The sequence below is a fragment of the Pan troglodytes genome, chromosome 13 (assembly GCF_028858775.2).
Source record: "Pan troglodytes isolate AG18354 chromosome 13, NHGRI_mPanTro3-v2.0_pri, whole genome shotgun sequence".
Lineage (NCBI taxonomy): Eukaryota > Metazoa > Chordata > Mammalia > Primates > Hominidae > Pan > Pan troglodytes.
In genome coordinates this window covers 139,796,843-139,822,771 of record NC_072411.2, presented here as the reverse complement: position 1 = coordinate 139,822,771, position 25,929 = coordinate 139,796,843, and the positions used below count along the sequence as shown (strand labels likewise).

Sequence of the window (25,929 nt, the reverse complement as noted above, 5' to 3'; positions counted from 1 at the left end):
CCTAATCAGAAACCCCTACCCCAGAGTGACCCGATATGCATTTCAAGGAGGATGTGGAGGCCTGAGGGCAGAGTGCCCAGCAGAGGCAACCAGGTTTCCCCCCAAGAACCCGACATTTACCCAGCTTCCCACACTGGCACAGGTCAATCCTCAACATCCACTTTGGTCATGCAGGGGAAAACCCCGGGACCATCTTTGATCTCCCTCTCTCTCCCATCCCATATTCTAATCCATCAGCAAACCCCACAGGCTCTACTTGCAGAAGGCATGCAGAATGCAAATACTTCTCCACCCCTGCAGCCCCTGGCTCCACTCTGGTCTGGCAACATTCTTCTCTCCTGCGGTCACTGTGCCAACATCCAGCCTGGTCTCTGGCTTCTGCTCTTGCCCCTGCTGGTCTGCTGCTCCTACAGCCAGCCCCGCCTAGGCTGTGATGGTCATTCACACAGGAGTCAGTGTGAAGGGTGCTCCCAGGGCTTCTGCAGTGCGTAACCTGCCCGGCCATCCAGGGCTGTCCTCCACACAGTGCGAGGAAGAATCCTCTTAACACAGGCCAGAGCAGCCAGGTTTCTGTCTGAGCTGTCCAATAGCCACCCCTCTTGCTAGGGGGAAAATCCAAGTCTTACTGCTGCCTACACAGCCCCAGGGAGTCTCGCCCCCAGCTGTCTCCCCTCCCTCATTTCTCCCCACTCTTCCTTCGGATCTCTCTGCTCAGCCACAACAGCCCCCATGCTGAGAGTCAGACAGGTCAGGCTGGCATCCTTCTCCACTGTTGCACCTGCTGTCTTTCCCACTGCCATGAACATCACCTTGCCCAGGAGCCCTCCTCTGGCACCCCACAGAAAACAGCAACCTCCCCATTTGCCCTTCTTGTTCCTCTCTCCACCCTATTTCCTCTGGAGCCCTTTCCAACACTTGGCATGTTACAGAGCTGTCTGCTCAGCAGTTTATCTTCAGGGTCACAGAGCGTGGGGACTTCGGTTTGTGCACTACAGTGTCCCCAGTGCCCGGGGAAGTCCCCAGCACAGGGAATGTGCTAAGTAAAAATCTGCCCAGTGGATGGATGGACACTTGAAAGGATGACCTTTCAGATGAGGACTACATCTCTTTCGAAGGCTGCAGTATATTAGGACATGCCGGGGGTAATCAATTTTTTTTTGTTGAATCGGAGGAAAAGTGAATACATGAATGAGCAGGTAAATGAACTCAGCCCGAGTGGCATGACCAAGGACTGGTGAGGCCTGAACAACACTGGCCCCCGTGGAGCTTCCGAACCGCAGCAGGGAGAGAGGAGGCGATGGGACGAGGACTCTGGTGAGAAATGTGACATGTGAACATCCCTCACAGTCTGCATGGACAGCAACCGGGAAAAGTCACCTTCTCAGAAAAACAAAACACCTGTGAAAGTTACACTGGGTGTGCCCTCAGGCTGACCCACAATTGCCTCTCACACCACAGTGTTCTTTTTTTTTTTGAGACAGAATCTCTCTTGGTTGCCCAGGCTGGAGTGCAATGGCACAATCTTGGCTCACTGCAACCTCCACCTCCTGGGCTCAAGCAATTCTCCCGCCTCAGCCTCCCCAGTAGCTGGGATTACAGGCACCCACCACTATGCCTGGCTAATTTTTTGTGTTTTTAGTAGAGATGGGGTTTCACTATGTTGGCCAGGTTGGTCTTGAACTCCTGACCTCAAGTTATCTGCCCGCCCTGGCCTCCCAAAGTGCTGGGATTACAGGTGTGAGCCACCACGCCCGGCCTACAGTGTTCTTAGCTGGGCACAGCTGTGGTTGGGGAGGGAGGGGCTGTTCTGGGGCCAGGCTTTGACCCAGCCAGGTCACAGCGAACGGGGCTCTGAGGCTGGGACCACGGGAGCTTCCAAACCATGGCCCAGCACCTCCTCCAGCTCCAGGGGCCGGCCAAGACCCAGGGCAGCCTCCGTGCTGACCACAGATGGGAGGCAACGAAGGATGGTGACAAGGACGCCTCCTCTCTCACCAGCCATGCCTGTTTCTGGAACTCCTTCAAGGCAGCTAGAACAATGGGACTGACACATGCATTGCAATATCACCCCAGAAAGGAAGCAGAAGGAAAACATCCTGAAAAGATGGGAGGCTTTCAGGAACTTGAGAAAGTGAGGTGGGGTAATCAACCATTTTTCCTTCCCCTGGGGAGCCTGGTCATCACTGCCTGCTTTGAGGGGGATCACTGCCTGCTTTGAGGGGGATCCTTGCCACACAGTCACGCAGGCTCTGACCTCCTTCCTGGATCTGGGCTGCTCGGGCTGGGCTGGGGGTGGGTGGTGATAGTTTCTGGGAAGATGGTTTCTGTTACTCATCACAGGCAAGAGAGACAAAGAAAAGTTGAGTTTATATGACTTCCCCAAGTTCACAGAACAAATACCTGAACTGCGTGAACTGCGGTATCTTTTTTTTTTTCTTGTAGAGATGGGGGTCTCATTACATTGACCAGGCTGGTCTCAAACTCCTGGCCTCAAGGGATCCTCCCACCTTGGCCTCCCAAAGCGCTGGGATTACAAGCAGGAGCCAACGGCACCTGGCTGTGAGGCATCTTGTTATACCAGATTACAATGAACACCCTGGACACTGGTAAAACACTTTTGATGTGTGCCACGTAATTTCAGCAAAGAACAATCCCTAAAATAGGGAAAGAGCAGCATTAGGGTGTCAGGAGAGAATTAGCAGTTGTCGGGAAAACATGCTCTGAATCGCAGCTATTTCTAGACTCCTGCGTCCTTAGAACACGGGTGCTGAGTTGGCTGCTAGGGGAAGGGCTAGGGCTCAGGGCTGCCTGGGTCCACAGCTGGCTGAGAAGCACCAAAGTCATTCAAATGGAATTGAATGTGGAAACACGCGAGTGGAGTGTCAGAATCCAAGTAAAGAAAGCAAAGCAAAACCAAGCAAAAAGACCCGTGGACTCATACACTGCCTCTATTTCAGGTTTGGAGGCCACTACTGTCGGAAGCTGTACTGATTATTTAGAATATCAAAGAAACAAGTAAGTTCTTCCCCCAGATTCTGGAAAAATTCACACGCAGATGTGGTTCCTGCTTCAAGAATGGTTTGAAATGCTGTCTTGGCAGCAGCCCCCACTTCTCATGGAAATGCCCTGAAGACATAAAGACGGCAAAACCCTGCGTGCAGTGAGTGGCCAGCCACAGGGCGACAGGGCGTGACCCTGCCCCTGCTCCCTCCACCTGCCTGCAGTGAGTGGCTGGCCACGGGGTGACAGGGCAGGACTCTGCTCCTGCTCCCTCCACCCTGCGTGCAGTGATTGCCCGGCCACTGGGCAACAGGGCAGGACTCTGCTCCTTATCCCTCCGCCCTGCCTGCAGCGAGTGCCCGGCCACCAGGCAACAGGGCAGGACCCCGCTTCTGCTCCCTCAACCCTGCTGCAGGGTGGGGGGGCACCCATCTGAGGGAAGGGACACCCTGTACTCTCCTAGCCCTGCACCAGTGGGTGGGCTCTTTTTCCCCTTTTCTCCTTTGTACAAAGGCCCTCACATTGGCTAGAGGAGCCCACCTGGCACCTTTCCACCATCTGTGCCACTTCTGGGCAGAAGTGTTAAGAGCCAGTGAATGAGTCTGTGCTGACAGCAGAAGCCATGAGAGCCACGTCCCATTGGGCAGGGACTGAGACTACAGTGAGCAGAGGCCCTGCACACCGCCGATGGCCTCCAGTGTGCCCAAGAGAGACGCTGTGGTCACTGTAGGCCTATGGGTCTTCAGGATGTTTGTAACAGCATCAGACTTGGCCTATCCTGCCCAACACAAAGGGTTTCAGATGCTAACATTGGAGAAAGGAGAATTCAAAGTGAAAAACGTCAAATGAGGAAAAAGGAAGCAGAGGATACTGTTAAGTGGGGAAGTTTACAACAAACCATCATGGTCAGGAGCCTTGATGAACTGAACATTACAGTAAATGTAGAAAGCAAAACTATTAGAAGGAAAAATCAACAGAGCAATACAGCAAGCGACCCCTTTCTATGATTCAGTCTCTTCAATTTTCATATGGGAATGATGGTATCTGCCTGTCTCAGTCTGCTAAGGCTGCTGTAACAAAACACCACAGACTGGGTGGCTTAAACAACAGAAATGTATGTTCTCAGAGCTTTGGAGACTGGAACATTCCAGATCAAAGTGCCAGCAAGTTCCTGGCTTGCAGACGGCCACCTTCTCGCTGTGTGCACACACGGCCCACACTGTGTGCCCATGTGGAGGCAGAGTGAGCTCTCTGGTGTCTCTTCTTACAAGGGCAATAATTCTATTGGATCAGGGCCCCACCCTTATGACCTCATTTAACCTTAATTACTTTCTTAGAGACCCCATCTCCAAATACAGCTACACGGGGGGTTAGGGCTTCAAAATACGAATGCGGGCTTGTGGGGGCAAACATTTACCCATTTAATGAGTTAAGGAAAGGGCTTCCATTATCCTCAGCAAACTAACGCAGAATAGGAAAACCAAACACCGCATGTTCTCACACACAGTGGGGCTTGTCGGAGGGTGGGGTGGGGAGGGAGAGCATCAGGAAGAATAGCTAATGGATGCTGGGCTTAATACCTGGATGATAGGATGATCTGTGCAGCAAACCCCCTTGGCACACATTTACCTGTGCAACAAACCTGCACAGCCTGCATATGTATGCCTGAACTTAAAATAAAAGTTGAAGAAAAAAATGTAATACATATATATTTTTTTAAAAAAATGAAAGGAGGAAAATAGCTAGTAAATTTCCATCTTCCCTAATGACAATAATTGTTCCTGTGAACTAATCAGAATATCGATGTTTATGTTTTAAATAAATACGTTAAAAATTTATAAAGAAGTAAAATGAAAAGGGCTTAGACACATGGTGCATATTAACTCCTTCGCTGCTGCTACCATGGGCTCTGTTGTTGTCTGTTGTTATCCAGAGTCCCCACGGCGAGGAACAGAGCTAAGGAAAAGAAAAAAGTTAACTGTCTCACAGGAGTGGAGAAGCAGGCCAGAGCTTAGGGACCAGTCCATTTGCAGTGCTCCCTAGAACCCAGTGGACAGGGCTTTGTAAAGATTTAGTGTTGATATTTTCTAGGGAAAGGTCACCCTTCTCTGCAATCCAGATGTTTCATCTTTCTTAGTCTGCTCTGCATTTCTTTGATCTTTCTCACATTCCATTGCTCACCCTTGTTTAAGATAATTTCTAAAAGGGAATAACTGAGTACATCATGAAGAGTGACATTGAGTTAGGATGAAGAAAGTTGTTACTCTTTCCACCCATCATAAAACCTTCATTCAAGTATTTAGCCACCACACCTCCCAAAAGAAGACAAAGTTAACAGAATTATCTCCCAAGCATATCTTGTTTTCATCCATGTCAGGGTCCAGGGTACAGAGAGAGCTCCTGCTGGAGCAGCTGCCCCTGGCACCTCCTTTGTCACTGCTGGCTTTGGCGGTGGCAAGTCGGAGGAGAGGGGAACGGTGAGGGGTAGGAAGGTGTCGGAGTCCATGTCCCCAGCAGTGAGCAGACCACTCAAAGGTGTTTGTGAGACCAGGGCTCAGCAGCATCTTGGCAGTGAGGAGGGAAGGAACACAGCCAGGGGCACGGGGCTGAGCCACGACAACTCCAGGGCTTCCCAGTCCCTGCTCTCAAGTTCACTGGTTGCACTGAATAACCTGCTTTTGATACTCACACTAAAAGAAGAATGACCTATCCATGGATGAATACGTCAGGGTGACACAGGATATCTGCATAGCCTCTGAGTATCTCTCTCCAAATTTACTAATGATGGTGATGGTTCTAACCTCAGGACCACTAATTCTTTGATCCTCCTCCTGCCAGGATGGGCAGCCTAAGTCCATTTCCCTGGATGTGGGCTGGACTTAGTGACTTGCTTCCAGAGCAGGGAGAGGGAGAATCAGTAACTTTATAGAGGAGAAACCTGCAGACACCACCTCAGGCTGGTGATCGAGGTCAGCATCCTCAGTAAGAAGCCACATTGGTGCCGTGTGTCCCTGTAGGATGTGAGGGAAAGGGCGCTTCACCTTTGTGCGATTCTTCCCCCAAATCCAAGACTTCAGTCTAATCAGACAAATCCAAATTCTACAAGATACCTAACAGCTACTCTTCAAAAGCACCAGGTCGGGAAGACAAGTAAATACTGAGAAATCGTCATGGATTGGAGGAGTCCAAGGTGAACTGATGACAAAATGCAATGTGGATCCCAGATGGATCCTAGAACAGAAAAGAGACATTAGTGGGAAAACTGGGAAAATCCTGTTGTCAGTTAAAACAAAGTTGCTGAGAACAGGTTACGTATTCTCTATCATTCTAACTAAGATTTCCGGTTTCACAAAACGCATCACCAACACTGACTCATTTTTATTTCCATCCTAATTCTCCAGCCTGCCACCCGCCTCTAACCCAAGAACACCAGCGTAACTCTCCTCCAGAGGTTTTCAGTTACTCCTGGGGTGCCCAGGGCTCTTGAGGAGCATGGCGCTTAGGTGAGGTTAAGGTCAGGCAAAGGTGGCTATTTATTGCACCTGGCAGGGTGTATTAATACACCTAAATTCCTCTGGCCCAATCCCCCTGCCCCAACAGGAAAGCCACACGGAGCATGTTCTACAAACCTTGGTCCAAGTGACTTCAGCCCCTGGGCATGTGCCATTAACCTAGCAGAGTTTTCCTGGACACAATGATTGCCTTTTTAGGGAGTGCGAGCTCATCGCGCCGGCAGGGTGCAATGCAACCCGATCGTGCACACAACGCCCAATGAGGCCAAAGCCCCATCACTAGGATCATTCAGAAGATTTTTTCCAAGTGCATACATTGCAACAAAAGCCAACGGAGAAACACGAGGGAGGAAAAACCGTAAAAACAAGGAACTGGAAAGAGGGAAAAACTGTAGGAGTAAACAGGAAAAGGATTTGGTTTCTTGCTTTAATTTTCCCCTCTATATCTTATTACATGAAGGAGGGGTAAGGTCGCAAACCACCCTGGCCAGAGTGAAGGGGAATCAAAAAGAACATTTCTGAGAACCCACACCTGGCCAAATTAAATCCTGCTTCCTTAAACCTTCACTTATATGTAAGCGATTTCTTACATATAAGTATATGTATATGTATATGTAAGACAAGCCTTTTCAAATCTTGTTCTAGTTTGAAAACAATCAGAATTTCCAAATGTTATGTGAAGTCAAGCTAAGTCCATCCATTCATTCATTCATTCATCTGTTCCTGTATTCATTCACTCACTCACTTTTCTGCCACTAAACGCTAGTGATCCAGGGTCTGCTGTGTGCCAAGTGCAGACCCACCGGGCTGGGGGCCCTGGCCAGGCTCTCCCCTGGGAGAAGGGAGGGAGGCCTATGAGAGGGAGCAGATCCTCAACTAGCAGCTTCGCCCAGCGGGAAGGTCACAGCAATGGTAACAGTTATGACCGAAGTCATTCACTCCTCAGCCATCTGAGCAGGAAAAAGCCACCCTCTGCTAATCAGGAACATCAGAGTAAATGGATTCTCCCATCTGTATAGCCAGATACACCAGTGGCATCCGTCTACCGAAGGCAGAACTTCTGAAGGCGAGGGTGCGCCAGAATCGTCCGGGGGTGTGTCAGAAGCCCAAATGGCCAGCTCCACCCCCAGAGGTTCTGAGTCAGTAGCACAGGTGGGGCTCAAGACCCAGCATTTCTAGCAAATTCTGGGTGGTGTAGCTCTCCTCCAATTGGAGAGGAAAGCAACAGCACTGCCAAAAGAGGTGTAGCGAGTGCGCGGCGGCCCTGTGGCCCATGAGCACACTGCTGCACGTTCAGAAGCAGTTACAAACTAGCCTGAAACATCTGAGTGTTTAAGAATTTATTTTAAACTTTTCTGACAATAATATCACCACCATCTCACAGCTGCAAAGCCCTTTAGGCTTTATGTGCATCATCTCAAATGTTTCCTCATCGGGACCTCATGTGAACTCTGTGAGGTTAGCAGGCGGATTTATCCCACCTTATAGAGGAGGTGGTAAAACGGAAGCGGACTTGGCCCTGCAGCCCTTCCTTCCCTCTCCAGGTAGCCTGGAGCTGGTGTATGAGTCCAGACCCTGCAACCTGGAGCCTAGAATCGAAAACCTAGAGTTCAGAACCTGAAGCCTGGAGCCTAGAACCAGGAAATAGGAACCCTTAGCCTAAAACCTGGGGCCTGGAAACTGAAACCCTTAGCCTGGGACCTGGAACCTGAAACCCTTAGCCTGGAACCTGGAACTGGAAGCCTGGAGCCTGGAACCTGGAACCAAAACCATTAGCCTAGTACCTGAAACATGGAACCTAGAACCTGAAGCCTGGAGTCTGGAACCTAGAACTGGGAGGCCTTATCCTAGAGCCTGAAACCTGGAACTGGGAACCCTTAACCTAGAACCTGGAGCCTGGAACCTGGAACCTGGAACCTGGAACCTGAAACCCTCAGCCTGGAACCTGGAACCTGAAACCCTCAGCCTGGAACCTGGAGCCTGGAACCTGGAACCTGAAACCCTCAGCCTGGAACCCGGAACCTGAAACCCTCAGCCTGGAACCTGGAGCCTGGAACCCAGAACCAAAACCCTCAGCCTAGAACCTGGGACTGGGAACCTGAGGCCTGGAGCCTGGAACCAGGCGTGCAGCCTAGAACCTGGAGTGAAGCTGGGGACAGAAGCCAGGCCTCGACCTCTGAGTCTGAAAGTCTTTGAGCACAGGTGGCAGACAGCAGCAACTGCACACACGCGGTCCTTGGCCAGCATGATTCCCTGAAGGCCCATCCTAAGCCTCGTGTCTGCATTGCCTCATAGACTCCTCACAGCCACCCAGTATCGCCTCCCCTTGCCAGGTGGAAACACTGAGACTCAGAGATGCTTGTCGCTTGTCTGAGGAGGTCGCCTGGCCGCAGCACCCAATGCTGACCCTCTACACCACACTCTCCCTGGGTACCCCAAAGATTCTCTCATGGGTATGCGAAGTGTCTCCAGTCATGGGAGTTAGGAGGAAAACTTCACACCAACAGAAACCCGAACTCTGCAAGGGCCCAAGAAAGGAAGCACACAGCCATCTAAGACGACGCCCTGGAAGTCCTCCCAAGTGTCAGGAGTATCCTTATCTGAAATAACTCAAAAAATTTAAAAGCAAGACACAAAACTGTACAATATATTGTGCATGTTATATGTTATTTTCACCTGGTATACTTTAACATATTTTAAAAAATCATATTTAAAAAAACAAGCTATTGGTAATACAGAGTGCAACCTGTGGATCTGCAAGGCAGTCCTCCCACCACACGTATATTCAGTATAATTTATTAACTATCATGTTCTATATAGGGAAAAATTGGAAAAGATATTTAGGAAAGAAAAATAGATTGAAATTTTAACACCAATCACAAAAACAGAAATCCAAGGAGAAAAGATTGACTAAGTCTTAAACCAAAAGGAACACAATTTTTTTTTTTTTTTTTTTTTTGAGACAGAGTCTTACTTTGTTGCCCAGGCTGGAGTGCAATGGCACAATCTCAGCTCATTGCAACCTCCACCTCCTGGGTTCAAGCGATTCTCCTGCCTCAGCCTCCTGAGGCACCTGCCAACATGCCTGGCTAATTTTTGTATTTTTAGTAGAGATGGGGTTTCACCATGTTGGCCAGGCTAGTCTTGAACTCCTAACCTCAGGTGACTCAGTTGCCTTGGCCTCCCAAAGTGCTGGGATTACAGTTGTAAGCCACTGCACCTGGCCTTTTTTTTTTTTTTTAATAGAGATGGGTTCTTGTTATGTTGCCCAGGCTGTTCTCAAACGCCTAGGTTCAAGCGATCCTCCTGCCTCAGCCTCCCAAAGTGCTGGGAGGAATACCATTTTTTAAAAGAATATTATTGATGAAACCAAACGGAATATTAAAGCTGAATTTTCAATTAGTGAGAGGGACAGTGTATGTGTGTGTTTTCCTTTGCAAATTGTACATAAAAACAGAAGCAAGAGGTAGAAACCACAGAGGTGAATATGCTGGAACATTCACATGGTTAATGGTCCCTTCCTGTCCCATCCCAGCAGGCTGAGATGCACGCCTTTTGGCCAAGCGAAAAGAGAGCCCAGGGGTTGGAAGGGGGAGTCTTTGGATAGAGACTGCAGGTTCTCGGGGTTCTCTCGCTGGGAACAGGAGTGGAGGGGCGGGGGCCACACAGTACTTTCTGGAGATCAGTTGAGAGGTGATGAGGAGAGTATCATGCAGAGAGCTGCGGAGACCCGGGGCTGATGCAGCAGGGATTCCGAACAGGACAATGATCTGGTCATCTATTTTAAGAAGTTCAGCAATGTGCTTTTACAGGAGATATGGGGACGGTTTTAATCCTGTGGAAATGTGGCAGTCACTGACCTTTCTGTTGTCCAACATCCAGTCCCCCTTCTCATCTGGGGGGTGGTCCTGGGGGGTGAAAGACGACTGGGTCTCCAGCCCCACCCCCACAGGTGAGACTAAAGTTGAGGGTCTTCCCTGTCCCTTCTCCTGCAGCCACACCTGGATTTTGAGTAATCTGAAGATGCAGACAAGAGGTGTGCGCTGAATGTGCCGGCACCTAGATATTGGACTTCCTGCCTCCAGAATAGGGAGAGATCAACTTCCATGCTAAAGCCCCCAGTCTGTGGTATCTTGTTATAGACGGTCCCCAGCCCCACTGTCAGCTCAAGCACACTTCCAAAGCCAGCAAAGTGTAATCACATTGGCAGCTCATGTCTCCATTCCCTGAGCCTGCAGCCGACTTCTAAAATGGCCCCATCTCAGCTTCCAGGGTATGTGGCCCCCTCTGTACTAATTTCCAGGAGGTTTAAATGGAGGAAACGCCAAGAATGTAATGTGGTCAGCTAGGGCTTTTTACCCTCCTTGCAGGAGGGCAAACAGTCGTAGTCACTGTCAGACTCAGAGTTCTCTAGCTGAGGGGAGTGGTTCAGAGCTCAAGGTACAAACCCAGCAGTGTGGCAGGGGAACCCTGACACAGAGATCCTCAGTTGGGTATCTTGTTCCCCATGGGCCATTTGACAATGTCTGGAAGCATGTTTGGTGGTCACAGCTGGGAATAGCGAGGAGCTACTGGCGCCTACTGGGCAGAAGCCAGGGATGCTGTGCAAAATCCTATAATGCATAGGACAGCGCCCCCCAGGACAGAGAATTACCCAGCCCTAAATGTCAGTAGTGCCCAGATTGAGAAACCCTAACACAAGACAAAAGAAAGAAAAAACTTCAGATGTTGAAATGAAGAATTGGAAGACCATGTGGTCATCACCTCATCTCAACTCATGTGGCAATTCCTCTGGAGCTGGCTCTAGGCATTGGTTAAAAATAGGTGGGTAATTTAGTAGCTTCTAAGAGGTCAGATAAGCCCAAAGATAAACAGTGCAGAACAAGGCTGGGGTGAAGTGGCCCATTATTTCTGGGAAGCCAACCAAAGACCTGGGCACCAAGGCTAGGTTGCTTGATGGTGAAGCGGCTTGAAAAATCTGATGGTATCTTACTTTTGATTCTTGAATTCAAGACCAAGAAGTAAAAGTGACACTGACTGTCTCAATGCCAAGAATGGTAACATGCTTCAAACTTATAAGAAGTCCCCAGGGACGCTGACACTAAAGACACACATATTTACAGCGACAGCCATTCGCGCTTTTATTCTGAGTTCATTTAAACAGTCCCAAGGGCCGTCTGTGTCCCTCTTGGGCATGGGAGATCATCTTTCCTATATTTTTCTCACATGCTCCACCCAACCCCCATCTCAGCCCTGGGGCACATCCCAACCAGTCAAGAAACACGACTGCCTCCTTCTAGAGCTAACCACAGCCACCTGAAGGTAGCAAACGACCACCACCATTTAATTGCCACCTACCAGGTGCCAGGCAGCACGCCCTGCAGCCTGTGGGCTCTAGCTCTTTACCATGACTGCCCCACACGATAGCATTCCTCTTTCTCAGATAAAAAAAAGAAGACTGGGCTGCATTCACTTGCCTACGGTCACACAACTTAAAAAGGCTGACACACAGGTCTCTGAGGCCACAGCCCCACAAAGGTTCCAACCTGCAATAGATCAGTCCATCGATCAGTCCAGTCCACCTGCATTGGTCATGAGTGGTATGCAGCCCCATGTGTAAGCAGTCAATAAATATCCCACATTGCAGAACATACCTCTATTGCAATGTATTTCCACAAGGGAATTGCTCCGGAGCTACACTGGTCAACACGGCAGCCCCAAGACTTCTGTGGCTATTTACACTTAAATGCACTGCGGTGAAGTTAATTTGACATGCAGATCCTCAACTGTACTAACCGCATTTCAAGTGCTCAGTAATTACAGAGGGCTAGTGGCTACCACAGTGCACTGCACAGACACAGAGCACAGAGTCCTATAGACAGCACAGCTTTGGGTATTTTAAAAATATGCTGGGGGTAATTTAAAGCAATATCTTAGGGCAGAGGTCCCCTACCCCTGGGGCACAGACTGGTACCAGTCCATGGCCTGTTAGGAACTGGGACGCACAGCAGGAGGTGAGCGGCAGGCGGGTGAGTGAGCGAAGCTTCATCTGTATTTACAGCCACTCCCTATCACTCGCATTCCCACTTGAGCTCCACCTCTTGTCAGATGAGCAGCAGCATTAGATTCTCTTAAGAGCGCGAAACCTATTGTGAACTGTGCATGTGAGGGATCTAGGTTGTGCGCTCCTTACTAGAATCTAATTCCTGATGATCTGTCACTGTCTCCCATCACCCCCAGATGGGACCGTGTAGTTGCAGGAAAATAAGCTCTTGGCTCCCACTGATTCTACATTATGGTGAATTGTATAATTATTTCATTATATATTACAGTGTAACAATAATAGAAACAAAGTGCACAATAAATGTAATGTGCTGGAATCATCTCGAAACCATCCCCACACCCTGGTCTGTGGAAAAGTTGTCTTCCACAAAACTGGTCCCTGGTGCCAAAAAGATTGGGGGCTGCTGTCTTAGGGAAGACAGGGTGGAGCCATGCTAGCTGTTTGGTCAGCATGGAAACCCCAGTGAGTGTCAACCTGGAAAACCCCACATCTTCCCAGATGCCTAAGGAATGTCATCAAAGAAAGTGAAAAATAAAAATGAAAGAAATCAAGGACAATGAGGGCAAAATTGATAAACCTACATGATGGAGGTTAAAAATACATGAACAACTTTAGATCTCCTGATTTCTTTATGTTTAAATATGATCATGACCACTATGTGATTTTTCATTCACTCCCCAAGCCAAGAGTGGATGGAGAGTTTGTAATATAATATGCCAGTGGAGGCTCTGAACAGATCTGGCTCTCAGAGACTTGCTGATCCAAGAGTTTACCTGCTGCCAAGGCCATATCACATTCTGCCTACCTAAACTCTCCAGGTATTTTATTTGCTTTATGGAAAGTATATCTCAGATCTTAGAGAACTTTCCAAGCAAATAAATGAATTATTCCTTTGCTTTTTGTCTTTTTCTTTTTCTCTTTTTGAGATGGAGTCTCGCTCTATTGCCCAGGATGGCGTGCAGTGGTGTGATCTTGGCTCACTGCAACCTCTGCCTCCTGGGTTCAAGCAATTCTCCTGCCTCAGCCCCCCGAGTAGCTGAGACTACAGGTGCAAGCCACCACATCTGGCTAATTTCTGTATTTTTAGTAGAGATGGGGTTTCACCATATTGGTTAGGCTGGTCTCAAACATCTGACCTCAGGTGATCCACCCACCTTGGTCTCCCAAAGTGCTGGGATTACAGGCATGAGACACCATGCCCAGCCCAATTCTTGATGCCTGAAGCTATGAAAATCTCATATTTTTTTGTTTTACTATCTTTATTTGCTCAGCTAATTTGACATTTTATTTCGCTCTCAGTAAAAGAATACCATAATGATGGGTTCCTTTGTTTGAGCTGTGTAGACACTAGAGGTTAGCCGTTCTTCCCTGGTGTATGTCTCAGATTAATTTTCAACTTTCTTTTCCAGCCTTACTAGTCCCTTAATCAAAAACAAAACTCCACCTGCAGGCACCAAATTAGAGAAGTCTGACTGGTTAATATTAAGCAATGTTTCCTCCTAACACTGACATGGTGGTCAAGGGCACTGGCCTCAAAGTCAAGAGACTGGGTTCAAATCAGAGCTGCTTGCCCCTGCCTGAGGAACCACTCACTGTCTGGTACCAACACTTCAGCCGCCCTGTGTGGCTTCCTGTTCACACTTTGTGACATCTCTCTTCCTGGCCTTTGCTCAAATTGTAGTCACCATGTTTAGTGCCTCCCTCTAAAATATGAAAGGGTAGCTGAGGATCACCACACATCTGAGAAAGGCTCCAAGATGACAGAGGCCAAAACACACAAAGGAGGAAAAGAAACAGACCAGGACGCAGGGAACAAAAAAATTTTCAGGAAAACCCCCAAATTAAGTGAATTTGCTTAATATCCTTAGAGTAGTAAGAAAAGGTACTGCATTAGTGAGTCAAGAAAGGATGCTATAAAGAAGAGATAAAGAACAATAAAAAAACTTAGCAATTCAATATAAAACAGGTAAACTTAGTAGAAGGAGTGGAAGGTAAAGTTGAAGAATCTTCCATGAAGTATTACCAAAAGACAAAAAAAAAAAAAAAAAAAAAAAAAGAAAGGAAAATGAAAAATTACTTCTTTTTCTGTTCTGTCTTACAGAAATTACTGTAAGACAGAACAGAAAAAATGATGGGGCTAGGAAAAAATTCAAGAAAATTTCCCAGAATTTTAGGATACAAGTTTCCAGATTGAATGAACCCAATGAATGCTCAATAAGTGGGGTGAAAATCCAGAATTCTGAGAATAAAGAGAAGATCCTAAAAGTTTCCAAACTTTTTCTTTTAAATTTTTTTTTTTTTTTTTTTTTTTTTTTTGAGACAGAGTTTTGCTCTGTCAACCCAGGCTGGAGTGCAGGGGTGTGATCTCAGCTCACTGCAACCTCTGTCCCCTGGGCTCAAGTGATCCTCCCACCTCAGCCTCCCAACTAGCTGGGACCATAGGCACAAGCCATCATGCTTGGCTAATTTTTGTATTTTTAGTACAGAAGGGATTTCACCATGTTGCCCAGACTGGTCTCAAACTCCTGAGCTCAAGTGATCCACTCACTGCCCTCCCAAAGTGTTGGAATTACAGGTATGAGCCACCACACCCAGTCACTTTTTCTTTTCTTTTTTGTGGAGATGGGGGTCTCACTATGTTGCCCAGGCTGGTCTTGAACTCCTGGGCTTAAGCAATGCTCCTGCCTCAGATTCCCAAATAGCTAGGACTACAGGCATGCATCACCATGCCCAGCTAAATTAAAAAAATATATTTTTAAAGGAAGGGTCCTACTTTGTTGCCCAAGCTGGACTTGAACTCTTGGTCCTAAGCTATTCTTTCACCTTAGCCTCCTGAGTTGCTGGAATTACAGGTGTGAGCCATATGCCTGGCTCCTAATTTTACTTTTTTGATATTTATTAGTTTATTTTATTGACTAGTTAATACAGTCACATGGTTCAAATATCAAGAGCATGAAGAGTGGCACTTGACAACCTGCTTCCACCTCCATCCCCACACTCCTTTCATTGTGTTCTGGCAGTGATTTTTATTCAAATGCAGGAACATTGCAGCCTTTCTCACACAAGGAACAGCATGCTATCTTTATTTTCTGTATATTACTTTTTCCAATTAACAATACTTACTGGAAATTATGTCAAAGAAGACACAGAGTTCATCATTTTTTGGAAAATTATTTTTAACCTAGAACTCTATACACAACCAAAGTATCAATCAAGTATGAATGTAGAATAAAGACATTTTCAGACATGTGAATACTTAGAAAAGGCATTCTTGCTCCGAAAGCTACTGAAGGATGTGTTACAGCAAAATAAGACAGCAATCCAAGAAGGCAGATAATATGGAATCCAGAAAATAGGGACCTAACAACAACAATAAAAAGGGGGTAAAAGAAATTCTCAGAATGGTGGCAGAGGGAATGGCAGGTGCAGGAAACCCTGAGGAGAACATCCAGACCAGACTGGATCTAGAGGACAGAGGTCTCTAGTGGGTAGATTTCCATGGGAGAATAAAATGGAATTGATAGATTATCTGCTTTGTTTAATCATATAGAACATAGCATTTTGATGGGTTCTATTGAAAACTTTATGGAGATATGTAGATATATAGATAGATAAGCTATATATGTAGGCAGATGAGCAATGAAAAAGAAAATAAATCATTAACTCTAGAAGAAGCAGAAAGTTGTATAAGGAAAGAAAGATTATAGTACACTGCTTGGCTCTGCAATTGACATTATTTACATAGCTGGCAAGATCATCATCATCACCAGCATTTACTGAGCATTTACCATGTGACAGTCATTGTTCAGAGGTCTTTTTGTGAAAGATCTCATTTACCCTCATAACTGCCCTGGGTGAAGTATACTCCTAAAACTTTCCCATCTTACCTATGGGGGAACTGAGGCACAAAGTTGATAAGTAACTTGCCCTAAGTCATGGTATAAGGGACAGAATCAGGATTTGAACCCAGGAAATCTGATTCTAGCACCCATATTCTTAAGCAGTCTGTCCTGCCAGTGAATATTCATTTAGCCCCACACTACAATGAACTATAGTGTGATGCAGAGAAGGAAAGTAGGGAGCTGGCCTGAACTGGGCCCATGCACACCAAGTCCCGTCCTTCAATGCAGGAGCCAGCTGACAGCATCTGCAATTGATAAACTAATGTGTAATACATATGTATGTTATTTATAAACAAGGAGATCATTACCAGATCATCGAGGGTCTTGTAGCTTGTTTAAGGACTTGGGTTTTACGGAGTAATACAAGACATCCTTGGAAGGTTTTTATCAGAGAAGTGGCATGATCTGACATATTTTAAAAGGACTGCCCAGCCTACTGTGTGGGGAACGGCCTGAGAATATGGGTAAAAACATATATTACTCTGATGAAATAAAAATCAATTTTTTAAAGATGAAAGGATGGAAAAAGAAGATGAGAGATACAGTAAGGCAGAGACAGATATGGGACTCTCTCTCCTGAAATGTCACCCCTGGTGGTTCAGAGGTCAGTGGGGGACAACATGTGCCAGGGATAGGAAGAAGGTGGCTTGCCTGCAGGACATAGCCTGAATGGGGTCTTGGAGGGAGCTGAGGGGCTGATCCAGGAAGCAGCCTGGGCCATGAACTGGCAGCCCCTAATTAATAGGTGGCCTCAGCCATGTCCCATGGTGTCTCTGAGTCTGTTTTCTCTCTGTCAAACAGAGAGACTCGGAACTCTTTTCACAGGATTTAAACAAACTATGGGAGTAAAGCTTCCAGAGTACCTGGCACACCTCGGGTCTTAGAAGCAACCTCCGTTCGCCCCTCTCTCCTTTCCCGTCTCACACTCACTGGGGACGGGCAGGGCTCACAGGGGACAGGCAGGGCTAGAAGCCAGGTCCTGGATTTCCCTCATCCACACCGCCTCTCATGTTCTCCACACACACATCCCAACCCTGAGTACCAGGCCAACGAGTAGCTCAAGAGTCACCCAGAAAAGGAAGAAGGGAGACAGCTGGCCCTCTGACAAAAATAGCTGTGGGGTGGGGCCCAGGGCCATTGGGGACCAGCAGGCCTGTCCACAGCTGAGTTTTCTGTGGACTCAGAAACCCAGAAGCATCTTTTGGGAATCGCACAAACAGCCCAAGGTCACAGGCACGTTGTTCGCGCCCTCCAACAGCTCAGACTGTTGGTAAAAATCCGTCTGGAACACCAGTCTTGTCACATTCCTAAAACCTTGTAGACGATCTGCCAAGATGGGTGTTTGGCTTAGGAGAATCAGCTGCAGAACAGCCCTCAGTGACTCCACTGCGGCTGGGTTCCAGCTGGAGGTAGGATGTTGTTCAGGCTGGACAGTCCTGTGTCCTGCCGGGCACTGAACGCCCCGCACCTCTCCCAACTCCTGTGGAACAAAGGGGCAGGGCCCAGCCCCAATGGCAAACCAGTGTCCAGCAGCACTCAGTTGGTGTGCAATCTGCTGGCCAGCCTCAGAAAAGCAAATTCATAGAGAAAAAAGTCATGAAATTCACTTTCAAATCAAGTGAAATAGGCCTAGGGACAAGTCTGACATGTTGGTTGCGTGCAGGTGAATTCTGGCCCCAGGGTCACCTCACCAGAGGGCAAGGGACTGCACTGGGGACCCAGATTTGCATCTTGGCAGCTGGGCTCAGTCCTGGACTCTCCACCCCAGAGGAGCCAGGTCAGGTTAGTGCTGGAGAGAGGTAGAGCGAAGTTTCCACACTGAACCCCATTTCTGGGCTGTTCTGGAAAAGAACACGTGCACCCCATCCCCAGCTTGGTTCTCCAACAGCCTTGAGGAGAAGAGAGACAGGCTCCCTCCGCACAGGTTGATATAGGAGGGCTATTTGGGAAGGACAGGGAGAAAAGATGAATGAAAGGGGTACTTAGGATGAAAAGACCCGATATTTACGAACTACCCGAAACAAGGGGCATGGCTTTATGTTGGGTTCCAGAAGCAGAGCCCATGGCAGGACTGGATGTGAGCCCTGTCCCAGCAGGGGCATGAGGGGGGCAGGCCAGTCAGGGAAGGGCTGGGGAGGAAGGTGGTCTCAGCAGGAGTTGGCCTCAGCCTGGCCCGCAGAGAGCTCCGGAGCAGGAAACGTACCACAGAATTGGTTGCATCTTGAAACAAGCCTGGGGGACATTTTGTGACCTCACAAAATGGTTACTTGATGGCTGCAGGCTGCCTTGGGGGCAATGCAACCCCTTCTCCACAACTGGACTCCTTGGGGGCAGTGTGACCCCTTCTCCACAACTGGACTCCTTGGGGGCAGTGCGACCCCTTCTCCACAACTGGACTCCTTGGGGGCAGTGCGACCCCTTCTCCACAACTGGACTCCTGTGTGGCTGTGAGGCCTGAACCGACAGCACCCGCAGGCCCACGAGTCAACTTGGGGCCGGTGAAGCAGCCGGGTGGGGCAGCAGTGCCCCTGCCATGGATCAGGGCCCGAGGCCGCAGGCCACAGAGGGGCCAGCTTGGAGAGGAAGCTGCAGAAACAGTTATGGGGGGAGGGCCTCCGTCCTGCTGGGTGAGGAAGGGGTACCTATGGCACCACGAGGGGATAATAAGCTCACCGCACTGTCTCAAGGCCCCACGGTGAGTTCCTAATGCAGCCTGCGCAAATGACTGTTCCTGTTGGGAAAAACATTCTTCATTTGAGAGCAATACTTTGAATTGCATGGTGAGACCAGTATCGCTTTACTCAGCTGCAGAGTGCTGAATGAGAAGTTTGGGATGCTACCAAAATGCACCAGCAGAATGTGAAACGCTGTAGGAGAGGAAAATCTATCTGCGTTGGAAACACCCCTCCCCAGAAGTGGGAGGCGCAGGTCATGCCTTTGGTGCTAATGAGCTTCTGCAAGTGCGTACTAAACCTTTTTCCTGATAACATCCCGCCTGAATTCCACTGCAACAAGAGAGTGAGAAATAATCGACTTGCGATAATACAGCATTTGCAAATAACTCCCTTTACTATACACGCTTGCCTAGAGTTTAAACCATCACATGGAAGCAGGACACCGGCTGCAGAAGCAGAAATGCACCCTCCAAAGGCTGCCCCCGCCACGAGTCCTGCTTCTACCCAGAAGAGTGCAAAGCCCTGCACAGGGCAGCCTAGCTCTTCCCCTCGCTCCAGCAAACTGGAACCCACGTCCCTGCCAGGTGACTCAGGCTTCCCAATGACCTCAGCCCAGAATTTTCCACTCACTCTCCAGAAGGCATGTTCTTGGGTGCCAGGCCCAAGTGGCAGCCCACTCCCTCCCACTTCCTTGAAGCCTCCCCAGTTTCCATTCAGGCCCCCACCTTCCCAAGTGTTTCAGGGAGGCTGGCTCTCCCCAGTCCCAGGATGAGTCTGACAGGTCACAGGGTAGACCCACCCCCCTTTGCCACAGGCACTGAGCCCCTAAGTCCATGGTCCTTGTCAAAGAGCTTGGTGCAGGAGTGGCCAGACAGACTCATGGAAGTTTACCAGGGAGATACTGCTAGCTCTCTGGAGAGAGCCACCAGAAGAGACGGTGTGTGGGCTCCACAGTGGCAGCCCGGGAAAGCCAAGGCCAGCTGGCCTCCATGAAGCAAGTCAGCCTAAGGATGAGGCCACCCACAGAGGATGGCCCAGCCCAACCAGCTGCGCAGGTGCTGTGGGAAAAAGAGGCCGGAGCCACTGGTGAGGTTGGCGGGGAATCCTGCCCTGCCTCCGGGCTTGCTGTGCTCCAGCCAATATACTTCCCCTTGTCAATGTCAGTCCAGTCAGGGTTTCTGTCCCAGCAGCCAAAGCATCTTGACTGGTACATACAGCCTTCAAGAACTCAAAATGCCACTTCCTCCAGGAAGCCACTTCTGAGACCACTGGCCAGCTGTGTTTCTCTCTCATGTCCAAACCTTCAGAACACTGTCTACGCCCTTTTTATATCAGATCCCTTCCTGTCTTCGGTTAGCATTATTGATCTACAGGTGTCAACCCCTTTCTGACCCAACTCCTGGAGGGTAGGCAGGTCCTCGTCGGGTTCCTCCCTGACTCTCCAGTCTCCCCAGGACAGGAATTTGGATACCATGGCTTGTATCTGTTGAGTCAATGAGTGAATAAGAAAGTACTGAACCCAAGACGATTTTGTTAATTTCTATAAGAACCCCGATGAATTCAAGGAATAGATATTTGCCATTTGAATAGTGATTTTCATTTTCACAGTTGAGAAATAGAAGTTAATTTGTACTAAAACATAAGATGTCACACCTGCTCCCTCCAACCCTATCAATCTGTGCTACTCAGCACTAGTAACAGCTGCACCTACGGCTGGGTTTTACGGGGAGGGGCGTGTAAGGAGCTCTCATATTTACCCACCGTCTAGTTACATACTTTACATTGCTACCCACTTTCTTTAATTCTGACAGCCAGGGGAGATTTCTTCTTCTCCATTTTAGAGACGAGAAAACAGAGGCCCAGAGGAGAGTGAGTAACTCACCTTCCTAGGATGGCACAGCTGGCTAAGAACTATGTCATTTCAAAGCCCAGCTCTGACTCACAAGCCTATCTCTGTAACTCCAACTGCATCTCCCTCGGTGGGAGGGAGGACCTCAGGGCTCTCAACCCAAGGAGTGTTCCCTTGCCTTCCTTTTCAATCTATTTTATAAAAACCAGCAGATAGGCTGGGCGCAGTGGCTTACGCCTGTAATCCCAGCACTTTGAGAGGCCAAGGCGGGAAGATCACTTGAGGCCAGGAGTTTGAGACCAGCCTGGCCAACATGGTGAAACCCCGTCTCTATTAAAAATACAAAAATTAGCCGGGTGTGGTGGTGCGTGCCTGTAATCCCAGCTACTGGTGAGGCTGAGGCAGGAGGATCTCTTGAGCCTGGGAGGTGGAGGTTGCAGTGAGCCGAGATCATACCACTGTACTCCAGCCTGGGCAACAGAGTGAGACTGTGTTAAAAAACAAACAAACAAACAAACAAACAAGAAAGAAACACCAGTGGATAAAAGGCAAACTCTGGAAATTTTCATTCTTCTCATTCTTCTGCCCCATAACCACTGACATCAAGACAAGGCTTGCGATTCACTGGCCACCTCTGGCCCTTGCAGGGAACACTTGTTAGGCACTGTGGTCAAATGCATACATAAGTGACTGTCTTCACAGGAGGGAGTTATACTCAAGCTACTATATTTAGCAAATGTCTATATTTAGCCAAAGGTCCTTTAAATGCCTTGTACTTCTTTTGTTTATTAATTAATGTAACAGACATAGACAAACACCTAGTGTGTGCCTGGCTCTGTGCTGAGCTCTTGGGATACAAAAGTAAGATATTTCCTGTCTGGGTGTCACCTTCTACAGGTGGACAAATAATGATAAGGTATCCTGACTGCCATGCCAGGTGTGGGCATGCCATGGAGGGCCGTGGAGCCAGGGAGACTTAGGCCTGGTGCGATGTGAGAGGGCTGAGTCTGGAAGGTCTCCTGGAGGTCACAGTGGGCTTCCAGGAATGAATAAAGGTTTGCCTGGAAAGCCCTTTTCTGTATCATACAGAGAAAAACAGAAGTCTTTATTCACTCAGTAGTCAACAAATCCTGAGTGACTGCCACATGTCCGTAAGAGCAAAATCAGGTATTTACAACTACAAACACCTAAGGATTGGTTACAGAGTAGCTCCCCCAGAATATCTGACGGGTACAGCCAGACACCACAGTCCAAATGGCTTGGAGGTGTTTCCTGTGGGAAGAATCACATGTGGAAAAGCCAACACGGAAAAGAACCTGTGAGGCGGGTTACAAGGCAGAGACTTTCTTTGCATTCATACACCCACCTGGCACACAGTTCAAATGGTACAAAGGGAACACAGTCAAAAATTAAGCTTCCTTTGTCCCCCTGGGGCCGCAATCTATTGGCTCCCCTTTTCCCAAGCTGCTGCTCTCTGTCCCTGTACGGCTTTCTGGATGTCATGCACATTCTTTAGCCTTAAGGTAGAATCCTTGCGGAAGGAAAAAAAAAAAAAGGCATTTGTACAAATACCCATTCTAGTGCGCCTTCAATTTGTCACAGGTAAAGTTCATCACCAAACATGATCTTAGTTACAATAAAAAAGGCATTTGTACAAATACCCATTCTAGTGCGCCTTCAATTTGTCACAGGTAAAGTTCATCACCAAACATGATCTTAGTTACAATAAACTCTGCCCAGGAAACTTTAATGAAGACGTTTCAGTGTGCCTGGACCCGTTTCCAGGCTCAGTCCTGAAAGAAAATTCACAGTGATCCCCAAGTTCATCTCTGAGCTGCACCTTGAGTGACATCGATGGATGGATGACAAATGGTCACCTGAGCGACTCGGCCATTTCAGCAGGGCCATGTGGCGTCCGGCGACCGTCCACTGCCTCCAGGTCGGGCCTAAGCCCCCGCCTCCTCCCATGCCGCACAACAAAGCGGGGCGCTCGCCCCCGCCCGGCCAGCCCGGGCCACCTCGCGCGCTGGCGGCGCCCGGCTCCTCTCCCGAGGGCGCAGCGGCCGACGGTGGCCGGGGTGGGGGAGGGCGCGCAGCGTCGCGGGCTGGGCCCGGGGCTGGAGAACGGGTGCGGGGTCCGCAGGCCGCCGAGATCGGGGCCGGGGCGCAGCGCCTGGGGATCAGCGCCCCGGCGCGCGCCTGCCCGGCCCACCCGCCTGGAGCCGGACGCGCAGTGGCACAGACGCACAGCGGGACAGACGGACGCCGGAGAGACCCTGACAGCCGTCCGGCCCCCGCGCCCGCCCGGCGCCCCCCGGCTGCCCTCCCGGCGCGCTCACCTCCCGCGCGATCTGGTTGAGCGCGTCGTCCTCCGCCGTGAGCCGCTCCCGGTTGGGGAGCCGCTTGCGCCCCGATCCCTGGGTGCCCATGTCCCTCGACCGCGTCGCCCGCAGCTGCCGCGGGGCCCGTTGCTCCAGCCGCTCGCGCCGCCCCGGCCCGGCCCCGGCCCCGGCCCCTCCCTCCGCCGCGGCGTCATGGCGTCAGCGGGCGCTGGGCCGGGGACGCGGGGACGCGGGGGGACGGGGGCCGCGGGGACCCGGGGGAAGCCAGAGCCGGAGGTCCGCAGCGCGGGCCAGGGACTGCAGGGGCCAGGGACGGCGGGGCGGGGGACGGGGGCGGGGGGCGGAGACGCCAGGTGTCAGGGACGATGGGGGTCCGATACCACGGGGACGCTGCGGATGCCCAGGGCCGGGCACGCGGGACCTGAGGGACCGGGAGCCCCGGAGGGTGGACTTTGCGGGGACTGTTTGGCGGGCCGGTAATCGCGGAGCGACGCGCGGCAGGGCGGTGGGCACCGGTTGAGTGGGGACCTGAGCGGAGAGCTGGGGGTAGGAAGGCTTTCAGGGGCCTGGGTTGCCTTGAGGGGTTTGCACGGAGGGGTGAGCACAGGATTTGGTTCAGCCTGGCGCTCCCCATTCCGCGGTGAGTCGGGGTGGAAGTCCCTCGCCGGGGTGAGAGCTAGGCTGTGGGGTCAGGCCGAGAGGTGCTCGGATCCGCCCGCCACCGCCGCTCCTGTGACCTTGGCCAGCCTCCTGGGCGCCGGCTTCACAGCGGCATGGTGTGGATGTGTGCGTTTCTGTCTTTACACGCGTGTTCTCCGTGCTAGTATCCATCCTTCTCCCCGCTGTCTGCCCCCTGAGATCAAGGACTTGTCACTTCTCTCGTGGGTCCCCAGCCTCTAGGATCGCGGCAGGTGCGTCGCAGCTCTCTCCTAGTTGTTGAAAAAGTAATGAACTTACCTGTGCTCTCTGAAGCTCACGGTCTACGCTCTAGAGGTGGATTTAAAAGTAAAGCAAATCGGAGGATTAGGTAGGGGTTAAAAGCCCCTGCCCAGGGCACGGCAGGAGCACCGGGTGGGAAAGTTACTGGTGTGTTTGGGGTATGGGGAGAACTTCAGTGTGGCTGGACCTGGGGAAGGATGGGAGGGAGGGTAGTGATGGTAGAGGAGAGGAGGCTGTACTGAAGTCACCTGTGATTTTTTTCCCCCAGTGATAAGGACAGTTAACATTTCGGTGTATTTCCCACCAAGTGGTGTGCAGATTGCTTTGGATTCTTAAGGAGGTGGCCTGGAAGCTGTATGAAGGTGGGAAGAGGAAGAGGGCCCTTCCACCCACAGTGGCAGGGAAAGCTGTTGGAGGTTTCATTGCAGGGAAAAGACAGCGAGTCCAGTGACATGGGAGGGAGGGCAGATCCAGGTGACATTGCTCTGGGTGCCTGAGCTGATGCAGGTGGGTTGGCAGGGCTGACTGTGGCATCGTTCATGACTGAACTCCGGGAGCAGATACTGCACCTGCACATTGTAGGCACTAAGGAAATAGGCGTTGACTGAATCTTCCAGGCCATATTTACATTACTTCAGAGGCCATACTCCTTAAGTGACATAGTCCTCCTTGGGGGAAACCTTGAGCCATGGCCACTTGCGCTGCCTTGGTCTTGCTGGTGGCTGCTCACTGTTTCCCAGCCCCTGGGGCACTGTGGGGACTGTGCGTCTTTGCCGAGGCTGGTTCCCGTGAGTTCACTCATTCCTGCACCCACACCTGCTGCCTGCCAGCTGCTGAGCTGGAGGCTGGGGCATAGCTGTCCGAGAGGCAGACACGGCCGCTGCCTCTCAGGGCTGACTTGAGATGCCTGGAGCTCCTTAACTAAAGCCATATCCAAGTTCCAACGTCTCCTTTCTAAAAGAAGTCTCCCTTTGCTCCCTGTCCTTCATTGGAACTTTGAGCCACTTTTTGCTAACACCTAAATCCTCCATCCTGATGTGTTGAGGCCAGGAGGGCAGGCGCTGACCCCATCTTCCTCATCTTTAAGCCTTCACCAGGGACTGGCTGTGCCAGTTGCTTAGTGGAGTGCAGTGGTTGAACTTGTGGAACAGAGTTCAGTTCCCAACCCTCCTCCCCACTTTCCCTGTTGGATTGTTGTCCAGAGACAGGAGATTCACTGCCGTGGGGACTGGCCAGAGGTGTGTCTGAACAGCTCCCGCTGGTAGACGGTGTTCTCGGACACTGTGGTGAATTCAGCTTCCTGCCCCTCCCCCATCATCTGTCCACTTCCAGAAAAGAGCCGCCTTTCAGAAATCATCAGAAACAACATTGCTGGGTCCTCCCATGACCCCATGACATAACAACTTCCTGGCTACAGTCCTCTTCCCCTGGCGATGTGCTCTCAGAGTGGACCGGTTCTCACTTCAGAGTCAGTTTCCGCCTCTAAATGGAAATACGGGTGCCCACTGTCTTAGTTCCTTTGTGCTGCTATAACAGATCGCCTTAGACAGGGTCATTTATAAAACCACGGAAATGTATTGTTCACAGCTGTGGAGGCTGGGAAGTCCAGCATCAAGCCTCCAGCAGAATCAGTGTCTGGTTGAGGC

The 25,929-nt window shown here is 50.0% G+C and overlaps 1 protein-coding gene across 30 annotated transcripts in view; it reads right to left on the bottom strand.

The window, feature by feature from the left end:
• The window catches only part of LRRFIP1 (LRR binding FLII interacting protein 1), a 156,970-nt gene extending 133,459 nt beyond the window's left edge, over positions 1-23,511 (bottom strand). For 13 of the 30 annotated variants that reach the window (XM_016950806.2, XM_016950805.2, XM_016950790.4 and 10 more), the window contains exon 1: positions 23,342-23,510. In XM_016950806.2, coding sequence (XP_016806295.2) covers positions 23,342-23,431 — 90 coding nt within the window. In that variant the 5' untranslated portion in view covers positions 23,432-23,510. Of the gene's footprint in view, positions 1-23,341 lie in introns of all 30 variants that reach the window. The other 17 variants (XM_063790940.1, XM_063790930.1, XM_016950802.4 and 14 more) reach the window with 4 other exon arrangements.
• Between the last annotated feature and the right edge of the window lie 2,418 nt (positions 23,512-25,929).